Consider the following 25,246-nt stretch of genomic DNA (forward strand, 5'->3'; position numbering starts at 1 on the left):
CTCCATGTACTTATCTGTTTCTTGTTGAGTGTCTATTAAAACTAATTTGGTATGTAAGTACTAGGGTGAAATAGATGAAAAATCTCTGGGGGGTTTTGTAACACTGGAAGTTGTGGTGCCTGCACAGTGACTTGGCTGGGTCACCAGGTTTGGAGGAGGTGTGCTAGGTGGGGCATGAGGAGAAGATGAAAGCAACAAATCTTAGGAATGTGCCTGTGGCACAAAAGACAAGTGCTTATAGAAGAAATGATTAGTCAGAAGAAGTTTAGGAAGAGAGATTACTTCTGTATACTAGTTGCAACAAGCATTTTCTTTGTGATATCAACACACATACTTTTTATCCTCTCAAATCTTCAATTTTCTATGCTCATTTCAATGCAGAGGACCTTTCTGCTGATTCTCTGCAGTAAGTTGCTGGTGCCACCAGATCAACCAGAGTCATGGGGACAGGGAGTCTTCCAGTAGCCAGTACCTGGCCCTAGGGATTACGTGCAGACACTTTCCTTTTTCCATCAAATTTGCAGTTAGTCTCAGTTCCTGTCATCTCTAATGAGCAACACCAGTAACTACCAGAGTCTGGGAAAATTGGTGTAACCCATATATGTCTGTCTTGGATCAAGCGCTTGGAGCTAAGGTATGGATCTCAACCTCTTCTCTGTGCTTCCGTGCAAGAGACGTTAATTCAATATGTTGCATATTTTGCTTGCTCCAGATAGTGGAAGTTCTTTAATTGCTGCTGGAGTCTACGCTGAACATGTGCATTAGGGTAGAGCATTGGCCCTAAGAGATATTTTCAGCATAGCAAGAATCATAGAATCGTAGAATGGTCTGGGTTGGAAGGGACCTTAAAGATCACGTAGTTCCAACCCACCTGTCATGGGCATGGACACCTTCCACTAGTCCAGGCTGCTTAAAGCCCTGTCCAACCTGGCCTTGAACACTGCCAGGGAGGGGGCATCCAGAACTTCTCTGAGCAACCTCTTCCAGTGCTTCACCACCCTCAGAGTGAAGAATTTCTTCCTTGTATCTAATCTATATCTACCTTCCTTCTGCTTGAAGCCATTGCCCCTAGTCCTGTCACTACATGCCCTTGTAAAAAGGAGTAGTAAAGAGGAAAGGAGTGCAGATACAGGTCTCTTGTGGTAGATGTAGCACTGGCTGCATGGCTACTAGACCCAGGATGATACAAAATGCAGACGAGATTACTATTAATAACTTTCAGCCACATTTATTGTAGCACCAAATTGTAGCCATTTTTGACTTTATAATGTTCAGCATCTGTGACCTGATGTCCAGTTCTGCAATATTTTTTGCTGCTGTCTGCTCAGACATTGTCCCTGCAACTAGATGGACTTGTGGGTGGTATTCTTTAAAAGCTCTGATTCAATTCCAGAATTTTGGTGTTGCAGAAACATCTTGTAACTTCTGACGGTTACTTAAGTACAGTTTTTTCTGAGACACATACCATTTTTAATGTAATAGTCAATTAAAGGTTTGAGCTGTCCCTTAGAATTGGGTTGCTCATCTTCTATCTGCAGTACCAACAAAGGATGTTTGATTTTAGGAATTCTTGAAAACCCATGCTTTCTAGTGTTACTCTGGAAGATAGTGCGGTTTTTACACTGCATTTGGAAATTGCAAACAAAATATTCCTTGCTGCCCTCCTCTGTATTCTGCCAGAATCTTACAACTGTCCACATTTTAAGAGATTACCTGAGGCCTAAATGTTCCTTTGGTTGTTTTTTTGAACCATTTTCCCTGCAGATTTCTGTTGTCCCTCTACAGGAAACAGAACTGTAAAAAAAATAAAGGCTGTATTATAAAGGGCAAGTAAATCCTCACAGCTTTGCATGAGGTTGTGTATACATGTAAAACCAAAACCAAAGCTGAGGTAATTTCAGGTTATGCTGCATTTCTACAAAAAATATTTAAAACCTCAAAGCTGTGTTCTTATAATAGCAACAGCCATGGAAAGGCCCTTCCCTGACCATATCCCGTATAATGATTGAAGGATGTAGCCCTGCAGTTCATGCTTCTGAGACTGGGCTGTCTTGTCCCCTCTAAACCCTGTATTTATTTGGGCTCTGAACTATTCTGACTACAAGAGGCCTCACACTGGTGCAAAGAGCTGCCCTGACAGGCTTCTCTGTAGTATCGGGGTTGTAAAGGTTTACTGCTAAGTCCATTTCGTAGCGTCATAGAATCATTAAGGTTGGAAAAGACCTCTAAGATTGAGTCCAACCATCAACCCAGTGCCACCGTGCCTGCTAAACCATGTCCTGAAGTGCCACATCTGTGCATTTTTTGAACACCTCTAGGGTTGGTGACTGCACCACTTCCCTGGGCAGCCTGTTCCAGTGCTTCACAACTCTTTCAGTAAAGCAGTGTTTCCTAATATCCAATCTAAACCTCCCCTGACGCAACTTGAGGCTGTTTCCTTTTGTCCTATCACTGTTTACTTGGGAGAAGGTTCCAACACCCACCTCGCTACAGCCTCCTTTGTGCAGTTTCAAGGGAGCATATTGGACTTGACCCTAAGTTATGTCTGTTCTAGTAACAAACACGGGGTTAGCAGGGATGCTCGGCAGCATCCTGCAGCTGTTCCTGCTGCCCTGCGGTTAGCCTGGTCCTGGGGCACTGCTCTGGCCTGGGCCAGCCCGCCGTCTCCCAGACTGCGTTGGGGCATGGGTGTCAGGGGATGGGGCAGGAGCTGCTCCCCTAGGCACAGCGGTACACGCGTCCTTGCCGAAGAGAGCTTAGCTTGGATTGACATAAGAAGGGTCCTTGGCCTCATTAATTTAGCAGCTTAGATACAGCGCCAAGGTTTAATTTTGTATTTCAGAAATTTTGAAGCATCGCTGTGCGTTTGCCGCAAACAGTATGTCCTAATAATGCATTCTGACACGCCTGGTTTTGGGAGGAGGAAAGGGCAGGTTAGCAAGCCCAGCGCTGCCCTGCTTTGCTGTCTGTCTTCCCCAGCAGTAATGTTTTAAACAAGCATAAACTGTCCATGTGCGTTAGGCTGCTTGTGGAGTGCGTTGGGCTTCCTTTGTGGACACAAAGGTGCTGCAGGCTGGAATGAGGTGCGCTCAGCCGCAGGTCACTGTGCGGCGGGATTAGGTACTTGCTGTAGTGCTGACAGCTGCATTCTCCGCAAGCCCCATCCTCTGTCTCGTGCCCGTGTGTGTGTACGTTTCATAGCGGTACAAAGAAGAAAAATGCCTCATCTCTTTGGTTATATAAATAACTCAGTGTGCAGATTTTTATTACCAGCTATTTTTAATTGGCTAACAGTTGTTGTCAGTGATGTCACAGTTCGAGAAACATTTGTAATGTTTGCTCTGATGTTTTTCTCCCTCTTAACCTCATTCTATAGAAAAAATACACATGGAAAGCAAAATTAAATTATTTTTCTTACTGTACAGTTCTTAATAACTGTATACAGAATATGCAAATACCTCTCTTGGTTGGCTGCAGTAGTCCATCTGTTCTGACAGTATCTCATACTAGATTATACAAGTATCTAGCTTTGCTGCAAACCTCTACCAGAAGCAGAAAGAGGCTATGTTTTCATGAGAGCAAGAAAATCTACACTAAGCAATCGAAATAGGCTTCAAGCTGCTAAAAGATTACTTATGTGCCTAGGGAAAAGAAGTAAACAATCTTTCTCTGTGTGCTGCTTTCACTGTAGCCTTTTCAGAGCCCTCTTTTCCTTATCCAAAATGCCTCCTTTGCCTGCCAGGAATGAGGATAATTAAATGTCCTTTAAGTGGTGTGTAAAGCTGTATGAGAATACCTATCCTCCTGATCCAGGTCCGTATAGTAAATATGAAAGAGAACAGTGCTGTCAGGCGTGCTACTTCACCGCTCCTGAGACTAGCTTTAAGGCGGAGACTTGAAATAACCAGTTTTCCCCCGCAGTGACATATGCAGCATCCTTACAGGCATCTCCAGCAGCACGCCTGCCTCTCGTGTCTGCTATTTATACAGTAGTGCAAATGAATTGAAAATCAACAGCCTTACACAGACTAATTTTAAAGCAGTGCTCTGGTTTGTGATTTTAGAAGGCAGCTCCCAATAAAAATGTAAATTTAAAAGAACCCTAGAGTCCTTTCTACTGACCCAGTGACAACTGTATTTTGAACTAAAACTGTTTTCCATTGTCCTCAAAGGGTTTTTTTGTGCCAATATATGATTATTACTTCACTGAAAAAAAATATACAGTTAATTTTTTTTTCCTGACGGTGCTGAGGATGAGATGACCATCAGTACTAGCTGTTTCTTTTCCCCACTCCCTGGATATTTTCCTCTTATGATAAATAGAAATTACGGAGAATTATTATTTAACGGTTTTCTTTGCAGTGTTGAATAATGTCTTTGTATAAATGCTATTACAGCATGTGTATGATTTGTGGTAAAACAATGCATGTTTCAATGTGTTAGCCTCCTTTCAGACGAACTTCAAGACTTGGAGAGCTATCTGTGTCTCCTGATAATTTTTTTCTGAAGTGTAATGCTTTTAAAAAGCAGATCTGATTATTCACATTAGTCTCCACCTTTCCTTCCCTTTTTCTTTATTGCGTGAGGCATTAGCATGGAAACACGCTTCACATTTCTCAGGCTTTTGTCTGTTCCTGCTGCTTTGCCTACTGGAAGTCAAACGGTGCTACTTGGTTTCTGACATAACTGATTACTATGGAAATTATTACCATGTCATAAACAGAGGATTTCTTGTGTCGAATGTGCGGCAGGAACGCAGATGATTCTGTAAGCAGAAGGTTTCTGGTAATAAGGAAAAAGGGAAGAGAAATGCAGAAAACACATGATGCCATGCAAAATCCATTGTTGCAGATTCTTTTTCAGAAGGCATAACCTTCAAGAGCATAGGGATCGAGCAGCTCGCTGGGTTTTTTTGTTTTCAAATGAGTAAGAAGATAAATGTGCATTTGTGCTTCAGGGAGTAATTATTTTATTTTGACTCCAGCAGTTGGCACTGCCCAAAGCGATTTCCGAGGGCATTCGATGTATGTCCCAGATCACTGTTCCACGCTAGGGAGACTAGACAGCTACCGCTCCGCCGTGCAGCGCTCTGAAACCAAGGACACCAGCTGCCAGACAGAGGAAGTTAAAGTTGTGCCCCCTTCAATGAGAAGAATACGAGCGCAGAAGGGACAAGGCATCGCAGCCCAGATGTCTCAGTTCTCCAGCTCATCTGGAAACATGTCAGTGATGAGTGATTCTGCTGCAGTTATATTTGCTTCTCGCCAAAATAGCGACATAGGTTTTCACAGCTTGCCTCGGGCTGGTGCAAGAGTGTCTCTGCAGTCCCTAGAGCAGACACAGAGCATCTCTAGGCAGACAGAAGACGTCGCTGGCACTTTACCCCACCAGATAAGTAAATTGCAAGTGGATGATGGTGTTGCGCATCTGAGGAACAATCCCACGACGGGGACCCTGTTGAGGCCAAAGTCTCAAGAGGTGAGAAGCTATGACAGCGAGAACTCCGCAGGCCCAGCATGTGTGGTTTCTCCTCATGCCACCTACTCCACGAGCATCATACCCAATGCAACACTGTCATCCTCCACAGAAGTTATTGTTATTCACACTGCCCAGAGTGTTGGATCGTTGGATAGTAAAATTACTAGCTCCGCTGCCTACCCAAAGCCAAGAGACAATCCTGTTGCCAGCAGCGCAGTAAGTGGGAAAGAAGATCACCATTCTTCAAGTGGTAACTGGAGCGAGAGCAGCTCCACACGTCACTCACAGACTTCAGATACCATCCCATCTAGTACTGTCGTGATGCTTTCTCTTGGTGACTCTGCTGTCTCTCTTAGCACTCCTGGAAATGCAGAGACTGGGTCTCAGAGCGTGAGCTACAGCTGTAGGAACAATCTTGCTTTACCAAACCCTTCCCAGGACAGTGATGGTAGGAGTGAATCTAGCTACTCAGGGGAGCGAGCACAAGCAGCAGTGAACAGCACAGACCATTGGCTCTACAAGTCTGCAGAAAACAGTGAGACTCCTTCACGCAAGGTGGTTTGTACCACACCAGGCTGTGCCACTCCTGGTAGCAACCTGAGGAGCAGCAGCCTGGAGAGGACTTCAGCCAGGGACGATTCTACTTCTCTCTATTCTGTGGACCACGACGAGTATTACAGTTCCGTGCTTGTGGACTCCAGACTGAAGTCAGACACGCCATGCGATAGTACTAATGGTTTTGGGAAGCCCAGAGACAGCGTGATAAATGTCTTTGAAGGAAAGGAGAAGAAACATCAGGATGACCAGACAGGCCAAGGTGACAAATCCCTTGCAAGAAACATCTCTCTGAAAAAGGCAAAGAAGCCACCTTTGCCACCATCCAGAACAGACTCACTCAGAAGGATGCCCAAGAAAAAAGCCCAGTCCAATGGACAGGTACTTGATGAAACCCTCATTGCCACCCTCCAGCATTCTCTGCAGTTGAATCTCAAGTGCAAAAATGGCAGCTCCCCTTCGCAGAGCCCTTGCAGCGATTATGAGGATCCCTGGGTGTTGCGCTCCCGCAGCCAAAGCTCGGTCAGTGCAAGCAGCAGCATGATGTCCACCACTGCTCCAAACCTGTACTCCATCTGCACTGTCACTCCCTCTCAGAGTGAAACGAGTAGCATCAAGTCGGAGTACGCTGACCAGTGGGGTTACTACAGCGACTATGCCGCAGCAGCAGACGACCAGGTAAAGTCCCCAGTGACCCATTCTGCCAGCACATCATCTGCTCTCAGTGATTACAGCGTCAGCCACTTCAGTGATGGCTCGAGGGCTTCTGTGCCACAAGTGCCCAGTGGACCAGCCAAACCAAAGAGCGCTTCTCCGGAGAAATCCCACCGAGTCACATCGCCGTCGAGTGGGTACTCCAGCCAGTCCAACACACCCACTGCGCTTACTCCAGTGCCTGTACTTTCAAAATCTGCATCATCAGGAAATGGGAAATCCAAGCTGAAGCCAAAAGTGCCTGAAAGGAAATCCTCTCTTCTGTCTTCAGTCTCCATGTCTTCATCTTCCACTTCTCTCTCTTCAAATACATCTACTGAAGGGAGCGTGAGTGTGAAGAAATTGGACCCCACCCTGAGCTCTCCTCCGGATTCTGGTGCACCTCCTCTGCCACCCCAGCTTCCAGCACCTCCCATGCATTGCCCCGAACTTTCTCCTCCCCCTCCCCCTCCTCCAGCAGAAAACATGGATCTCTCGCCATTGCCAGCCTCTCCCACATTCCCCCCTCCTCCACCAGAAGCTGATGTCAGTTCTTCCTTCGTCCAGACTGTCCCATGGTTTCCACAAGAGGCCTCCATGAGTTCGTTCTCTTCCTCTGTTCCTCCACCTCCTAGTTTCCCCTTAGCTGTCCCACCACCAGCACCGCCTCTTGATCCCAAACTAACAAAAGGTGCAACAATATACCCACAGTATTCTTTTAAGAAACGTAACCAGGAAGATTCTTGCTACAGTCCAGTGAAGCAGCTGCTCAACAAACAAGACACATCGAGACCAGTGATGCCCTTGGTAACCACCAAAGCGTTGCAAATGGTGCAGCTGAGGTCTGTGAAAAAAGCCACAGAACGTGAACCACCACCTGAATCTGCTTCTGAAGCCACCTCTCAGGAAAAGGGTATTGTAGATTCATCATCACAGTGTTCCCTAAAGCCATCTCTCTCTCTCAGGCTCAGTAACAGCTTAGGTGAAGAGGAAATGAAAACTCAAGGCACTTCATTTAAAAACTCAGTTCAGACGCTGGCTCGGGGTTCTCCTCTCGTTCTCTGCGATAACACACCAGCGCTTGACAGCAATCAAAAGCCTGCGAGTACGGTAGGTCTAAACAAGTCTTTGGAAGCTGATTCACTGGGGACAGCTACAGAATGCACACCCGAGTCTTCGGTGCAGAGTGACGACCTCTGTTCTGGCATGTCACTTCAGGGGTCACCAGCATCTCCCGACAAGGCTCCGGTTGTATTACCGAGCAAGAAACCACCTCCCATTTCAAAGAAACCCAAACTGTTCCTCGTTGTACCACCTCCACAGTTAGATCTTACAGTGGAAAAAATAGCTGGAGTGAGTGATACTGTCAGAAGCACATCAAGCCCAACTAAGAGAGACGCTGTGCTTGCACACTGCGAGGAGGCGAGAAATTGTCTTACAGATGGACTCAGTTCTAGCGAGATGGACTCTGGCAGCCTGGTTCCTGAGGGAGGAGCTGTCGGATTCACCTTCTCCGAGACCGTGGGAGCTAATGCCTTTGTGGTACAGCCTGCTGCATCACCAGTTCAAGAAGAACCCAGGCAGGAGGAGCAGTCCGCTTTCGACGAAGGAAGCAGTTCAGGCAGCAGCCAGGACAGCGGCAGCAACGCTGACGGGCACCTGTCTCAGGAGAACGAAAGTGGTGAGTCTCTTTTCTCTGACTCTTCTTCAGATGCAGCAGTAGCTATATTAAAGACGCTGGGGAGTGAGAATAGCAGTCCTAGCATTCAGGTGGGCTTCTGTAGAGAAAAGAGCCTCTTGCGATAGTTAAAACTGAAAGCCTACAGAAAGTCGCAGGGATCAGATTAATACTTCATGAGATTTCTCGTAATTCCTTTCTGACTTCTCGTTATTGCAGACATAGAAAGAAGATTGTGCTTTGTTTAACCGTGCTAGGATTAAAACGTGCGATGAAAACATGTTCAGCTTTGTTAACTTTGATTTTGCGTTTTAGTGGAAACGATACAGATTTTCTGTCAGCGTTGTTCTCCACCTGTGTTTGTGGGCAAGCACAGGCATTCTCTGCACCGCTGTTCGCTAAGCAAGCCCTGTGCTGAAATCACAGTAGTGACAGCGGTGCGCTCACTGGGTCTCGGATGCTTTGCCTTAGCGGCAGCGCGGGCTGGTTTCAGGGTGATCTGCCTGTTGGGTTCCCACCGACGGACTGACAGTGTTGTTCGTTCTCTCTGCGTAGTGGAGGTGTTTGAATCGGATACAGCAAACGGCTCGTTCCTGCCGAGCAGTAGTTATGGGGAAGATACGGACGGAGTGGCAACACCAGCAAGACCAAGGACTACTGAGGATCTTTTTGCAGCCATTCACAGGTACTGCAGAAATTGCCCTTCCAGTGCTGTCAGGTCCAGTAGTTCTCTCAAAAATTATTTTAACATTGTTTTATTAAAACACCCAATTACAACAGTCATTGCTTTAACAGAAAGCACACACTTATCAATTTTCTACTAAGGCTATATATGAAAAGGATAAGGAAAAGAACTCACATTTTACTGTTTTACAAATGTATTTAATCCATTCTGAATTAAAAGCTACCAGATTAAATGAATGTGTAGATGATATTATAAATATCCTGCCCCTTAAAATACCAAGTTACGTCTAGTATTTATTGTACTGTTCTCAATCTGCCATATTAACTCTACTGTTGCTTTTTCTGTGTATCCTTTTGTTTTCATTCTTGTTCTTCTCCATCTCTTTTTACTCTCTTCGCTGCTTATATGGTGCAGTTTGGGACAGAGGCTCAACGCTAATGCTTCATGGCAAGCGTGGCTGAAACTGGCAAGTAACACAACATGTCAGTCATATGGCAAAACATATGGCAAACGCTGGATTATAGTTTGCCATAATCCAGCCTGAGGTCGGGTGTTTTGTGTCAAACTGGTTCATGAATGAAATGTGCAATACTGGCTCTATTATTAATGACATTCTTCATTTCCCTTAAAAACAAAATCATCCTGAATAGGTAACTAGATTTTTGTGCTGTTCACATTAGGTTGTCAAAAAAAGCAAAGGAAAAAAAGCTTAAAACCACAAAATGAAACGTGTGCACCATTTAAACAGTACACACAGAAGGCCATTACCACTCTGAACTACTGTGCTCCCTTCGAGGCTAGAATCGACGTAGTGGTAGTGCCATCTTGCGGCTTTGTCTTTTACTTCAAAATTTAGAGGGGCCATCTCTTTTAACTGGTCACGGAAAGCGCTTGGCAGCATCCGTACGGGTTTGTCTCGGGGTTCACTCAGTTTGCACGTCTGTGCGCGAGGTCTGCATCGGGAGCACTGAGGGGTGGGAAGAGCCTGGTGTGAGAGCGTGGCTGGGAGACTGCAGCACCTGGGATGCAAATGCTGCTTTTATTTTTGAAACGATTCTCTTTCAAATGTTACAAAAATTACGTATGTATGATACTGACTTTTTAGAATTTACAGTTACCCCTTAGGACTAGGCCTGTAGGAGTGGTTCTGAAAATGGCCTGTTGCATTCGAGTTGCATGGCTCTCACTCGGACTGCGACACATCTGTTTTTAGAATGAAGTATGCTGACCAGTAGCCTTTCTCCTTTATGTATGCAGATAGGGAGTGGATCTCTGTGTGTATGCACACACTTTGAATTCATGATTTTATGGGGAAATGGACAATGAAACTGGATGTGACATAGTTAAAACCGCTTGACACATGTCTTATTAAGACCTTGCTTTTGCTGGCTTTAGACTTGAACCACGATCTTCATTCATTGTTAATTAATAAAAAAACATTTTGGTTTTCCCCTCAGTATTTCTAAAAGGTATTATTTCAGTGATTGGCACTCTTGATTGTGGGCTTTGGAGTAAGACAAGAAATTAGTGGTATGTGCATTAAGGGCAGGAAGAACAATCTAAGTTGGCAGTTTTGTTTGAATATATACCCTATCTCTGTCTGAAAAGCCACCAAAACCAAATTTGGTTCTTAATTTTAAGTTTCTGCCACAGTTCATACATACTGAGAAAAGCTGGTTAGATGCTGACAGCAAACTGATCACTCTGCACTGCATTCACAGTCTTATTGAATTACTTCAAGCCAGAATAACTAAGTCTTTCCCTGCAGATCTTTGCAATTGAATTTTGCTTTCCATTTATTTGGAATTTCATTTGAGTTTTGGCAGCAGCACAGCCCCAGTGTTACAGTGTTTAAAAATACCCACAGACAGCCAAAACCCTAATGAAGGGAAATCTTTCCCTGTACCTAATGCGCACACGTGTTCGCATACGGACTCGCAGGGCAGCCAAGCACCAAATACACTTGGTGCCTACGCCACCGACACACGGTTGAATCTAGGCAAGGCTCTTACGCTTGCCAGTGCTGAAGTCACCGCTTTGTCCCTGTGCTATCTGCTGGTGTCCATTCATCCTTGGGCTGAGTGGATGTCGGTATTACACGCTTCCTCTTCCAGAAAGGCAGGTGGAGGCAGCAGCAGCTGAAAATGGCAGCTGTTACAGCTGCCTGTGGGCGGTATCAGAAATGAGATGTGCATAAACTTCACCACTTAACAGAGACAGGGTCGCTCCACAGTCTTGGGAGAGTTTATGGCAATGTTTGTTGCTGCCACCTACTCTGCTGATGGATCCTGCTACTTTGTTTTCTGGGGTTTTTTTATTAGCAGTAGGCTGCAATGCATGAAGACATTTGAGCTTGCCTTGGCAAGATCTCAAGGCCTTTAAGAAAGTACAGCTAAAGATTATGTTATGTAGAAACCTGTTTTACAAGGGGAATGGCCTGTATTGAACACATGCTTGATAAAAATTAATATGGAATTATAGCATGATAATCTTGTATTTACAACAAGCCTGCTGACTTGTTTTAAGCTTTTGTCAATATAGCATATGTAAAATTAGCCTTTACACAGTTTTTAAAATTAATTCTTGTTTAGTCTGCAAAGAAGCAAACCAACTTTGTTACAGAAACCAGGCATGTAATACATCCCTTTCTTTAAGACTTCCAATAATTTGAAAATGGGGCAATAGAAGTCCAGTTTCCACTTACTCCCAGTTCCATGATTGTTTCTTAATTTTGTTTTTGCTATCCCTCCACTTTACATTTAAATTAAAAAACACTCCACCCTTTCATTTGGAAAGGTAACTTTCATGTCAGGAAGTTGGTATCTCCTTCATTTAGTCAAAGAGTTGCAATGACAGAGCACCAACAGAACTGTGAATTTTGTCTGTGCGTCTTAGTAGAGGCTGGAAAACTCAGAGTTTTCACTATTCCTTTAATGTTTGGGCTTGGAGGAAGATTTTTTTAATATTATTTAATCCAGAGTGATTCCATGTGGCTCACTTCATCTTAACTTAAGCAGCAGTGCATTGCAATATCCTTTTTTGAAGGCAAGTGCACTAAACTACACTTCTAATTCTTCAGAGAGCATCAAGTGAAATAGTAAAACAAAATAAAATGAAATAAAAAACCCCAGCATACTCTGGATGATGTATTTTTAATCAAATCCCCTAACTAGCAGACAAATGGCATTGAATATAATCTTCATAATGCATCAGTCTTAACAGTTGACTCCTGACTCCACAAAACTCGATTCACTAAATTTGCTAAAGTGTTTTGGACAGAAGTATTGCCGGTTTTAGTAGTTTCATTGTTCCAGATTTTCACAAAAAGAACAATAAACTTATACTTCCAATACCCACGTTAATGCCTGTACAGTTTTGGTGGTGTTCTTACTCATGCGTTAGATGTAGATTACTTGTCCCTTATCTGTCGCTTTGCTTTAGCTTAAGTCATTGTCATCCCTCTAAGCTGCGTTTAGTTAGGGGAGTGAAAAGTTTCATTTTTTGTTTGTTCCTCTCTGTTGTTTTTCAAACTCAGATCCAAAAGGAAAGTCCTTGGCCGTAAAGATTCTGAAGACGACCGTACCCGCAACCATTCTCCATCGCCCCCCGTAACTCCCACTGGTGCTTCCCCAACCTTAGCTACCCTCAGACAAGCCGGATCGATTCAGAGAAGCGTTCGCAAGAGCAGCACCAGCAACGACAACTTCAAAGCCCTGCTGCTGAAGAAAGGGAGCCGCGGTGACACCAGTTCCCGCATGTCCGCAGCAGAGATGTTGAAGAACACGGACCCGCGGTTCCACCGGACAAAGGCGGATGCCTCCCCGGACCTTTCCGACAGCCCTGCCAGCTGCTCACCCAGCAAGAGCAAACGGGCCCAGGAGGAGTGGGCCAAGAGCGAGGGCCTGATGCCAAGGAGCATGTCCTTCTCTGGCACTAGGTACGGCCGGTCACGAACGCCCCCCTCTGCTGCCAGCAGCAAGTACAACGTCCGCAATCGCATCCAGAGCAGCCCCATGACCGTCATTAGCGAAGGAGATGGGGAAGCGGTGGAACAGTCAGAGGGCAGGGCCCGAAGGACTTTGGAGGAGCAGCAGGAGAGGCAGCTTGATATGTTCAACAGTGATGAAATGGACCTGAATGACTTTCCATATGCTGAGGAGGCAGGCTGCAAGGAGACCTTGGATCCAACCCCTCTGGACTTAATGACAGAGCCAGGTACTTCGAGGAAGTATCTAAGCCCTTCAGCTGAAGACAGTTAAAAGGCAGTGACAAAAGCATTGGATATTAATCTAGAAAATGACAGAGGACTAGATTCCAGAAGAAAGCCCAGACCAGGACAAGTTTACTTTGCTGAGCATTTACTCCATGAACTGCATGTGTGTGTTTAAATGCTGAAGCAACGATAGTTCTGCATGGTTGGGTTGGGGTGGGGAGGACTTGCTTTGAATGAGTGGTCTGTGGCTTGAAGAAAGTTAACAGTTGAATTTTTTGTGTAAAGCCTTAGAAGTCCTCTTGGGGCGGGGGGAGGGGAGTTTTCACAGAGCCTATAGGGGTGTGAAGTTTTCCTTTTTCTTGAGACTGCAATTGTGCAAGCATAATTTAGGAATCAAACCTAAAAAAGAGGAATGGGAGGGCTTCTGTGCTACAAGCTGGACGTTTGCTTCAAAAGCATGGTAGAGGTGCAGCATAGTGCATTTGTTAAGCAGAGGGAGGCAGGGTGAGGCACATTCACCTCTGAGAAGGTAGGAGGGTTGGTGCTGGGGTCGCGTGACTTATGGTTGGGGTGTGCCCCAGTCGAAGATGAAGCGTGTCCTGCTAAAGCAGCTAGGTCACCAGGTGATGAACTGGTCCGGGGTACTGTGTTGTTTTTTTCTTTTCCTGAGGGAAAACAAAATACATAGTGAACGTGGAAAAGGGAGCCGAGTTTTATAACACGCTACTGGCTGCTGTGCAGCCACACACGTACACTTGGTGAAACACTCGTTGCCCAGTGAATTGGTTCCTTGACCAGAGTATTCCCTTAGAGAACTGGAACAACTGGAGGTGTGTGGAGAATGCGAGCAGACGACAGAAAGGTGGGAGAGGAGTCCAGTGGTGTACTGCCAGAGTTTGGAAGGGTTGTGTTTCTGAGTTAGAAAGCAAAATTTGACCTGGAGAACTTGCACTACAGAGCTGTAGTTGGAGCCTGTCTTTCAGAATTGAAACTTGGGAGTTGTGTTTTGCCAGAAGTCTTTCTTCCATTTGTCAAAATGGGAAGATTATTACTTTTCATCACTTGAAATACAGATACTGGCTAACTTTTGGTTACCAAAGAGTAAGTTACAGTTACTTTCCTTCTTGATTTGCCTGCAGTATTTCTCTTCTTTTTTAAACTTAATAATTTAGTGAGGTTTGTTTTTATTGTATATTTTACAGATAATAATAAACATTTAACGGTTTTCCAATTGTAAAGAAGACCATTAATTAAAACTGAAATACTGGCTGGAGTTTTTGGTTCTTAGTAGGAATGAAGCTTTTAATTTTTAAGAGGAATTTTGCATCATTTGATGGCGTGCGCAGTTTTTGTATTGTTTGTAAATATTGAAAGTTGTTCAAATATCTTCTGATCTCCCTACCGTAGAATTTATACATTTTTAGATTGCTTTTAAGAAGAAAAAAAGTACTCTTTGTAGATTATTTATTTTAGAGAAATATGCTTGTAATCTCTTTCTTCAATCCTTTACTTGTTAGTAATGTAAATTTCAGGGGCCTTCGTTTAACTCTTCCCTTCAGAAGAGGGGAACAGTGATGAAAATGCTGTGACTTTGCTTCAATAAAGAAAAAGGCTGCCAGTTGCCATATTGTCTTTTGAGTTGGCTAAAGTCTCCTTCAAAAGATGTGTCCCTCAGCGTGTGGCAACCCACTGAATGCCATAAACCATGCATCCAGCTACTAATCTCCAGTTTACGTTGCAAAATTTACTAATTTGCTTCAGAAACCACTAAAGCACACTTACATGTCCATCCCATTTTCGCATCTCAGTACTGACACTAAAAAAATCAAAATAATTGTAAGCTTTTTCCGGTATCATTTGTGAGCGTTTCTGCTACTTCTCTCTTACTTGCAGACTGTCCCAGAAAACTAAAATTCCTGGAGAACCAGATTATAAGCAGCCTGAGTGAGAAGTGAAATGAGGTGGGGAAGGGGAATCCAGCTGCACTCACTGGAACAAGGGTGGGATTAACTAGTGCACCGCAGACTTTCTGCCGTTTTGGAGTGCTACATATATGTAAAGAACTATGGGATTTTTTTAATTAAATGAAAACCTAACCTAGATCGTTTCAGATATTATCAGCATTGATCAGAACTACATACTGTTGCAAAGAGATAGTGCAAAACATTCTGCAGCTGCTAAGTGTCTCGTGAGTGTCGCTTGGGTGTTTCTCCTGGAGCTGATCCCGTGAAGCATCGAGCACTGTGTCCTCTCCACAGCATGTACTTTCCCTTTCAAAGCTATGTGTAAATGCTAACAAGTCCTCATGCCACCATCCTGACAGGAAAGTACTCAGGCTTTGTTTTATTGTTTACAAATGGGGAAATCATCCAAGTGAAAAATTGCAGCACTGGAGAAAATCACAGTTCTGGTGCCTGCAGCTTCTGCAGTAGGTCGCAGCATTTTGCGTGACGTGCCTGCAGGAGGGAGCCTCGCCAGCCTGCTTCCCTCATGGTGGTCAGCTGACGCTGCCCGTCGGTTCTGTGGGCTGCATGGGGAACTCCTTGGAGAGTCCCAGCTTGTATGCGCCCCATCTTGTCAGCGCAGGTAGGTGAGATTAAACTTCGAGGCAGCATAGGCTGAATTTCTTCTCTGGCCCCAGGTGGCCTTGGTGCTCATGGCAAACCCACACGTGCTGTAAGGTGAGGCTGGGCTGAGGCTCAGGGTTTGGCTGGGGTGCAGAAGGCAGTGTTTATGTAGCCCTGCTGATGTTGTTACATGGCTACGTTTTGCACAGTGTAAGATGTAGTGAAATCCATCAAATGTTCTGAAATACGTTTAATAGTGCTTATAGCGATACCTATTTAGGCAAGTGATGTCACTTTCTTATGGAGATACCACCGTGTCATCTCCCTGCTGCCGTCATCCTCTGTAGCAGCACACAGAGTGGGTTAATAGCTCAGTTTTCTCAGCAGTGCAGTCCACTACAGAACCTTAAGAGCATGACAGCTTTAGGCTGTGTTTTCTGTACTGGCAACGCCTTTGGCGTGTATGTAATTATACTAAGGAAAACATGCTTAATTTTGTCACACACCCAACTTCAAAGTTACTGTCTTCCATTGTAAGCTTCGTCCATAGCGAGGTTTTGTAGTTGTGGGTTGATTAGTCAACAAGTATAGGTTAAGTTTAGCAAACCTCTGCTAAAGACATCCAGAGCAGTAGGAGAGGAGAAAAAATATGCAAACTTTGGCCATGCTAAAGAGAAAAAGGAGGCTGTTGTCATCCAGATGCTTGATGAGTCATACTGTTACAGGGCTTGTTCAGAGTTTGTAGTTGGTTTACAGTTTGTCTCTAAAACAAGAATGATTAATGAAGCTAGGTGTGTGATTAATTTCTGTTTTTCTGGTTATTGGGAACGGTTTTTAGCTTCAATCTTTCCCTAAATTTTGCTCTGTATTAACTCCCTCTGTTCTTCCTCCGTTTATGTTCAAAGTTCATTCTTGCTGCTGTCAGACGTAGGCAGCCCCGATCCCCCTTACAATTAGAGCCCGTCAGTTACCTCGTTAATACATTCGTAAGGCTCTGTGGCATTTGCAAGCCTTCACTGTTTGTATATGGGAGAGAGGAGAATTTATGATCTTAATTTAAACGAAGGATGGTTGCGCAAGGAGCAGTGGCTTGATGAGAGGAGGTTTGGGAGGTTACTGGAAACTGGGTAAAAGAGTTGGGAAGTGGATTTGATGAAGACAGGGTTTCGAGGAACCAGGACTGGACACTGGTTTCATGCATAAGGCTCAGCCTGAAAGAAGGCACAGAATAATGGCAGAAAAGGTGAAGCGGGGAGATCACTGCGAAGAAGAGAGGTACAGTGAATGCACAGACCGGCAGCGAGGCATGAGGCGGGCAGGTGGATGCAGGTTCTTGAAGATCAAGAAGCTTCAGGAAGTACAGAAGAGAGAAGGTGGCAAAGGAGCAATGGGATAGTCACAGCAAGGGGAAAGAAAAATTTTAGCCTGTGTGTTTCTTCACAATTCAAAGGGTATAGAAGGCCAAAGGCAGTTAAAGCATGGAAAGGTTTTAGCAGAGGAAAAAAAGCAAAATTCTGTGAGCTTAAAGGAGCAGTAGTAGGCTGAAGTGAAGAATGCTCTTCGAGATGTCGGGCAACACGGGGCAGGCAGCTACAGGATCGAGCCCAGCGCTTGGAGGGCTCTGTACAGAAAAGCCATGCCTGGAATCTGGGAAGAACATGAGACTGGGAAGACTAAACCTCAGGCTGATCCTGTCTGATTTCTACCAGCACCCCTGTGTCCAGTGATTCCTGCTGACTCCAGAGGCACCTGCGCGCTGGTAACTCGCTAACCCCTCAGTCAATGGCCTGGAGCGGAGAGAGGCCACTTGTGCGTGCAGCACAGGGGCAGTGTCTTCATAATATCGCAAGCATAGGTATCTTGTCAGGTATTGTCTGGATCCCACAAAGTTCTGGAAAAGCCATTTATATCAGCAGTCGCTGCTCCAGCAAAGCTGTTGCTATAGTGCATTTATTTCAGTCATTCAAAACAATGCATTCTTTGCTTCTAGAAGAGAAGATTAAAGTGTGGTCTTCAACAATAAAACGTTAAAAAAAATTACAGTGGCAATAAGGAATCGTTTTGTCTTTTCTTTAAAAGAACTTCAGTACTCACAAGAACACGAAATTACGAGATTGTAAAATTATATAACGTACGAAGTACATTATGTGAGCTTTCTGAGTTCCCCCCTTACACTGTATTTTTTGAATAACTGTCAGAAGTTATTGCTTTCATGGGTAAGACTAGAAAAGACTTCTAACATAAAATTGGTAATTTCCTTGGTTTAAACGGGTGTTACCAACTTTAAATCAGAGCGTGCCATTAAAATCTTGCAGGTATTCAGTGCTGGATCATGACTGTGGCCATAGCGGTGTGAATTAATAAACTCTCACCAGAGTAAAATAGAGAGGTGTTTGATAAAGAAGAGGCGTGTCATAGGCTGATCTGAGAGACTGGGTAAAAGCCTTGATAGTGCTTCCCTAGCAGAATGAGAACATTTTATGTTGCAAATTTAGCTCTTTGCAGTTCGGTTCTTTCACATAATGCGCAGCCAACCTTTTGAGGGCCAAGCACTTCTCCTCCCGACAATGCTAATGCAAAATGTCATTGATTTTTAGTAGGAAATTGTCTGTTAATAGTGAATCCAAATATGTGTCGGGGGGGGTGGGCATATACAGGAGAAAGGCCAATCCCAGTGTACATGAGTTGCTTCCATCTGCAGTATGCTGCTCCATTTGTGCACCAGTCTTTGGTGTAAAAACAGAAATTCTAGCTACTGAAGGAACAAAAAAAAGTAAAAATCTGTCAAGATAGCAAATTTACTACCTCTTGAAAAAAAAAGAAACATGAATTCTGTGTTTAGATGGTAAAAACTAATTTGTGAAAAATAAAATAAATAGATACATAAATTACAAAGACAATTAGATAAAACCTGGCAAACAAACAAGAAATACAGGGAACAAAATGTCCTATCTGCCACCTGAAGACGAATGCTTCCACAGTGGTGGGATTTAAGAACTGCTTAACTCCCACTTCTTCATGTACATCTTGGTAGTAAACTAATGTCTCCTTTAAAAGTCAGTGAAGTATACATTGTGACCTTCTGAAAGCAGGAATTTCCGTGTCCATTTTTCTGGAACCCAGTGTGAAAAGAGTCTTGGAAACACAGCTAGTAGTTTAATTTGGAAAAAGTACTCTGATTTCTAGGCCATCTTAAAACCGATGAGAGCACGTTACAGTGACAAGAGCATTCAGTGCCCAGGGTGGCATCACCAGCTGAGACTGTCCCCTCGTGGCGTCTGAAAGACGGCCCCATCCTTCTCCCCCTAACCGGGGTGTTGTAGTGCACTGCCTGAGAAATGGCGATTGTTGTAATTCACTGTGCCAAGTGGGAGCTGCAGTGTAGGCAAAAGGATTAAAAAAAAAAATCAAAGCCCAGATTTATATAGTCAGTACAGCAGCCACAAGCTAGGGAGTGATAACGATTTTTTAATGTATTTACCTTTTTATAGAGTCACACTGCAAAGCAAAAGTACATTTCAGCAAGGTCTTAAGACAATGAAAAGACGTGCGCCAGGAAGCACGTGGCTTTCAGCAGAGGCCACACAGTTGCAGAGACACCAAAGTGTGGCCCTGGGGTAGCTTATTCCTGCTTGCAAGCCCCGGACGTGATGCGCAGTGCCAACCGCTGGCCATCCCTGGTGTTGGGAGCCTGGCGTGTTCCCCTACACAGCAGACCTGGGCTTTTAGGGCAAAAGTCTGTTACCCAGGATCAACCAAACTTCAATTCTACAGAAAGGTCTCTGTGATGTGATACACAGGGAAAAATGTGTACCTCGATGTAATGCTCAAGAGGGCGGCCCTGTATTTATTCCAACATGGAACACTGGTAAGACTGGTTTTCTCCATTTACTGATGCAGCTTTTTGTAAAATTTGTCAGAAATGAAGACTGTGGCATGTGGGGATGTGAAGAGCAGATGGCAGGTTATTTCTCTGAGTTTCAAAAATCACCAGCACTACTTTGTTTCTAGACTGTGCTAAGCACAACCCTAGGCAAGTGACCTTGTGTAAAATTAAAGCTTTTTCTGCAGTGCAGCTCTGAAGCCCAGGACTGACTATGCAACAAATTGTTCATCTAACTCATGGGATGAGTTTCTTGCGTAATGTTTCAACCTCTGTAGACCCAGGTTGGATTTTGGGAACAAAGAATCTCAAAAACTACTTTCTGTGCCACAAACATGTTCTATGTCAAATGATCGCCAGCATGTGGGAAACTGTAGCGTCCTCTTAGAAGAGAAACTGTTAGTCCGTGTTAGAAGTTATCTGAAGCTCTTGCTGAGAAAAGAGGGAAGTAAATATCGTGACAATAAACTGAAGTTGTCTTTCTCAAAAGCCATTCTTGTTGTTACTCTTGTTTGTCGGACTTTTCCTTCTTTGGATAAACCACACCTCATGTCATCTATTAATTCACATAGATTGCCTTAGCAGTATTCTTTCAACAGGTATTTCCTCATCTTGCCTCAGCCATCTTACACTGCTTTGTGATGCTGAAATATCTTCTGAAAGGCCTGCCAAGAATAATAAATATGAAAGAATTCCAAGCTTCATTGTCCTTTATGCCCTAGTCTGTAGACCATGGACTCCCACAGCTCCCCTGTCTGAGCAAATGCCATGGATGGCAGCAGCTCCTGCTTCCGTGGCAGTGCACGTGCAGACATGACAGCATAGGGCCTCCAGCCTTGTTGGCTCTGGAGTCATTACAGAGAGCTGAAACCTTTTAGTGTGCTGGACTGTGGGTTCAGAGAACGGTCTCCTGCAGCTACATTTCTCTCTCCTCTTGTAACATGATCTGTCATTTTGCTTTCCTTAATCACAATCCCAGACGCCTTCTTTTCATTCTCCTCCAGCAGAACTCCAGAGACTGGCTCTGACCTCTGAGCTCTTGCTCGCCATCCTGTTTCACATCCAGCTCCCACAGACTAGAAGCTCATCTCTGTGTCCTTAGCCACCCCACCTTGTCCTCGCACCCGTGAAGGGACTGCAGACAGCTACGGATAGCGGTGACGCCGCTTGAGCAAGAACAGGAAGGGCAGACGCCCACAGTGTGCACTTCCACGCGTGGTGGGAGGTGTCTCTGCCATCAACGCCCAGCATCAGCTTGTGGCCTCTGCCCGCAGCATGGGAGCCTCTCCATGGCCTTTTAGCCTGCACCTTGCAAGACCTGGCCTACAGGCTGTTTTACTGCGCTCTCTTCGCCTGCAGCTGTTTGGGTTTCCTAAACATCTGTGAAGAGAGGTGGCCCTGGGACAAAAGACAGCATGTGTTAAACATCTTTTCAATGAACAGACTGTGAAGATAAGTGGCCACACATCTTGATTTGTATTTCTCAAGAACTTGATATTCTGAGAGCTGCTACCTGGAAAAGCAGAATTCCGTCAAGCAGGGCCTAACTGGGAACACTGAAAGCAACAGAAACGTTCTATGTTTTTCCTGGTAGTCCACTGCACTTTTCAGCAGTCCGTAACTCTGAGAAGATACCGGAATGTGGAATTCAGTTTGTTTCCTTCATGTTTGCAAAGTCCTTGAGTTTTTTCCTCTCCTCCCTAGCGCCCATTGGCACAATGTTTTTATTGTGATATATGAACCACCAATGTGGGATAATAGCAGAAGATTGGCGAGGAGGATTGTAAACACACTCAAGTGACTTGCAGCTGGGGTGCAGAAAAAACACATACATCATACTAATTGTTCAGCTTTGTGTGTTTGACAAGTAGAACATCTGTGTTTGGATAACACAGGCCTGTGATAGACGTGGAGGCACCCTATCAGACATGCTTGAGATTCCTGCCCTGCTGCGGGAAAGATCAAAGTACAGTGGGAAACTACACCTGCGCGAATCCCTGAGAGACAAGTGAAAAGAGCAGGTCCGGCGATCCTCGAGCACAGACCGAGCTCCGCGGTGCCCGCCTCCCCGCCTGTGTGCCTCTGCTCGGGTGCTGTTTTGGGGATCCCCCTGTTGGCGAGGTAACAAATATAAACTTACTCCTTGCATTTCATCTGAAGTTTTGCGGTTGTTCCTGCATCCTGCCTGTGCTGACTCACACGTTTTGGCATAGTCAACCGGATCCAGGAACAGCCATGCCCTGGCTGGCACAAAAAGTTGGGGACTGGGGAGGCCACGACGGGGACTCCCCATATTCTGGAATGGCCCAGTGCTGAGCGCTGGAACCCTGTGGCCAGCTACACAGGCTCCGCCGGAAAAACGACCTGAAATAGAGCAGCACCAGAGTCTTCTCGCAAGTTAGCAGGGAGATTGGGATGGTTGGTTATTAGTTAGCGGGTTTAGATCTCTTGATTGTGAAGTTGTAGCATTACAGAGTAAAATGAGAGAGCTGGAAATGGCAGCCAGGACTTTGCAAAGGCGATCATGCAAGAAGTGATTAGTACTCAAGCAGCGGGGTGCCATGCGCTGCAAGGTACTGTAGAGCAGTTGGTAGCACGTATTGCTAATAAACGAAGGGACAGGAGTGGAAACGGTAAGGTTTCAGTTTCCCAAGTTTGTGCTCTCACCACAAAACCTTCATGGGATCCCGAGGAATGCGGTGGAAATATCTGGAATGAATCCTTGGACCCTGAGGTTGAGTCTGAGTTGGCTTTAGAAGGCAAGGAGGTGGCAGAAGCACAAACCCCCCCCACACACACACGAAGGGGCAGCAGGAACAAGCGGATGGGGGAGTGCAGGTCACACATACTTACACCCCAAAAGAGTTTGGAGAATTTTTACAGATCTATGAGAAGAAGAGTTGGGAAGGCATACTGGCATGGATTTTGCAAGCGTGGGATAGTGGAGCTGCATCTATCCGTTGATTAATGGGAGAAAAGGATTTATTAAGCCCTACAGCCAGTGATGATCAGATATAACAAGGATACGCTCAGGTGCAAAATATCAGAGATCCTGACGGGCAAGATACTGCACCTACGCTGAATCAGTGGTGTATGCGGCAGTTTTGACAGCATATGCTGAACCTGTCAAATTAGTGTTGTCTCTCGGAAATTGGTGTACAATGGAGGAGGGTAGTAATTTAGTGTGGCAGATGGGGATGGCTCATGTGTTGATTACAGGATCCAATCCAGACAGTGTAGCAGTAACGAGAATTATCAAAATGCAGCTTTTGAGAGGAGCACCTGCCTCACTAAACCCCTTGATTATCCCAGCAGTCGCAAATGCTGCTGGTAATGCAGGCATCCTAGCAAATACCTGGAGGGAAATTCAGGCTGTAACTTCAGGACTGTCTGTGTAGGTGGTGGGTAAAGGAAAGGCAGCAAAATCGAAAGGAATTACATCACAGGTGACGAGGAAACAAATGTGGAATAAGCCGGTGTCCCACGGTCAGAAAGAAATGGGATCACAACATCAGAAATGTTTCACCGATGGCAAAAGTTAGAACCTACACAAAAAAGTCAACTGCCCCCACCCTGCCGCCAGCCCCGTGCTCACCCCCCACCCTGCCTGCCACCTCCAGGCAAGGCACCACCTGCTAAACAGGCAGAAATGGAGGTGTGGCAGGTCCCCCACGACTGCAGCCACCGTAGCTGCTTACGGTGAGGGGGACCGACACCCCTATGTTCCTTTAACCATAAAGTGGCGGTCTGGGGGAATTTTAGGTGTGTTAGCTCTGGTGGATACTGGAGCTGAAGTTACTGTATTACGCAATAATATTAATAAAGAAGCCACATTACAGATCTGTGGGTTAGGGGGCAATCCGACCCCTGCTAAGGTTACCTTAACAAATGGAAACACTACTCTGTTTACCATGATGGTGTTAATTGCCGCAATTAAAGAATGTATTTTGGGTATGGATGTGTTGGCAGGACAAACAGTTGAAACTTTAAATGGTCGCTTCGGCTTCGGGACTTCGCAAGCAGGATTTGCTATTTGATCTATAACCATCTTGCGTGGATTCCCGAAGTGGGATCCTGTTGTCCTGCCCGCGCCTGCCAAGGAGGTAACTGTAAAACAATATCGTCTTCCAGGGGGGAGGAGGAAATTACTCAAACCGTTCAGGCACTTCAGCAAGTGGGAATCGTTAAGGAAACCATGACTGCTTTCAGCAATGCTATTTGGCCTGTTTGAAAATCAGGCAGCACTTGGAGAATGACTGTAGATTGTAGAGAATTGAATAAAGTCACCCCCCCACACACTTGCAGTTACAGTACTAGCCATGGTTATTCTTATAGAAAAAAACAGCAGAAATTTACAACCCAGGAAGGTGATGATAGATCTTGCTAATGCTTTATTTTTGATAGCCATTGCTTCAGAAAGCCAAAACCAGCTTGCCTTTACCTGGCAACAAAAGCAATGTAGTTCCCAAGAACTGCCGTAGCAATACACACGCAGTCCCTCCATCTGCTGCCAAATGATAGCAGCTGAGGTAGCGCTACAGCCAGGTACTGATACTGTTCACCATTACATTGAGCATCTATTGATTATGGCAGAGTCACAACAAGGAACTGAAGCAGCTGCCAAATCACTGAAAGCACGTTTACAGGACCGAGGCTGGGCAACTAAACCAAAGAAAACACGGGGCCCTAATAGTACTGTACAATTTTTGGGAACAGTTTCACAGAATCACAGAATCACAAAATGTTCGGGGTTGGAAGGGACCTCTGGGGGTCATCTAGTCCAACCCCCCTGCTGAAGCAGGGTCACCTACAGCAGGCTGCACAGGACCTTGTCCAGGCGGGTCTTTAATATCTCCAGAGAAGGAGAAGAATCCACAGCCTCCCTGGGCAACGGACAGATCAGAGAAATGCCAAATAAGGCACAGCAAACAGTCCAGTGATTTCCTGTACCAACCACAGTAAAACAGCTACAGACCTTCATGGGACTTTCAGGGTATGGGAGAACTCTGACCCCACGTCTGGTGGTATTAATACACCTCTGCAGACATTAGCTAGGAAGAAGGTTGGTTGGCAGTGGACCAAGCAACAAGAAGAAGCCTTTGATGCCTGCAGAAATGCTTTGATTGAGCATGCGCAATTACACACTCCTAGGCAAGAATTTTTAATTAGAAGTAACAATTCTAGATTTTGTGGGGATTGTGGCAGATGACTGGGCTGAAAAATCAGTAAGAACCAGTAGCATTTCGGTCCAAGGCGTTACAAGGCTCTGCTGTACATTATACCTCAATGGGAAAACAAATTTTAGCTGTAGTTTAGGCACCACAAGGAACTGAAAGAATCGCAGGCCAAGCTAGCGTGACTGTACACACACCCTTACCTGCTCATGGGTGGGTTGCTGATGATTCCATTAGGGCCCGCGCAGAGGTAGCTCAGGCAGCCATACGTTGGAAAGAGAAACATTATTTGCACCAATGATTTCTACTGGGAAAACCAC

At 45.1% G+C, this 25,246-nt stretch overlaps 1 protein-coding gene across 9 annotated transcripts in view; it reads left to right on the forward strand.

The window, feature by feature from the left end:
* NHSL1 (NHS like 1) overlaps window positions 1–20,206 on the forward strand; it is a 186,254-nt gene extending 166,048 nt beyond the window's left edge. For 6 of the 9 annotated variants that reach the window (XM_075413943.1, XM_075413944.1, XM_075413946.1 and 3 more), the window contains 3 exons: window positions 4,985–8,407; window positions 8,960–9,089; window positions 12,625–20,206. In XM_075413943.1, the coding sequence (XP_075270058.1) occupies window positions 4,985–8,407; window positions 8,960–9,089; window positions 12,625–13,348 (4,277 nt within the window). In that variant the 3' untranslated portion in view covers window positions 13,349–20,206. Of the gene's footprint in view, window positions 1–4,984; window positions 8,408–8,959; window positions 9,090–9,503; window positions 9,556–12,624 lie in introns of all 9 variants that reach the window. The other 3 variants (XM_075413942.1, XM_075413945.1, XM_075413949.1) reach the window with 2 other exon arrangements.
* Window positions 20,207–25,246: the final 5,040 nt, after the last annotated feature.

The sequence above is a fragment of the Opisthocomus hoazin genome, chromosome 2 (assembly GCF_030867145.1).
Source record: "Opisthocomus hoazin isolate bOpiHoa1 chromosome 2, bOpiHoa1.hap1, whole genome shotgun sequence".
Taxonomy (NCBI): Eukaryota; Metazoa; Chordata; class Aves; order Opisthocomiformes; family Opisthocomidae; genus Opisthocomus; species Opisthocomus hoazin.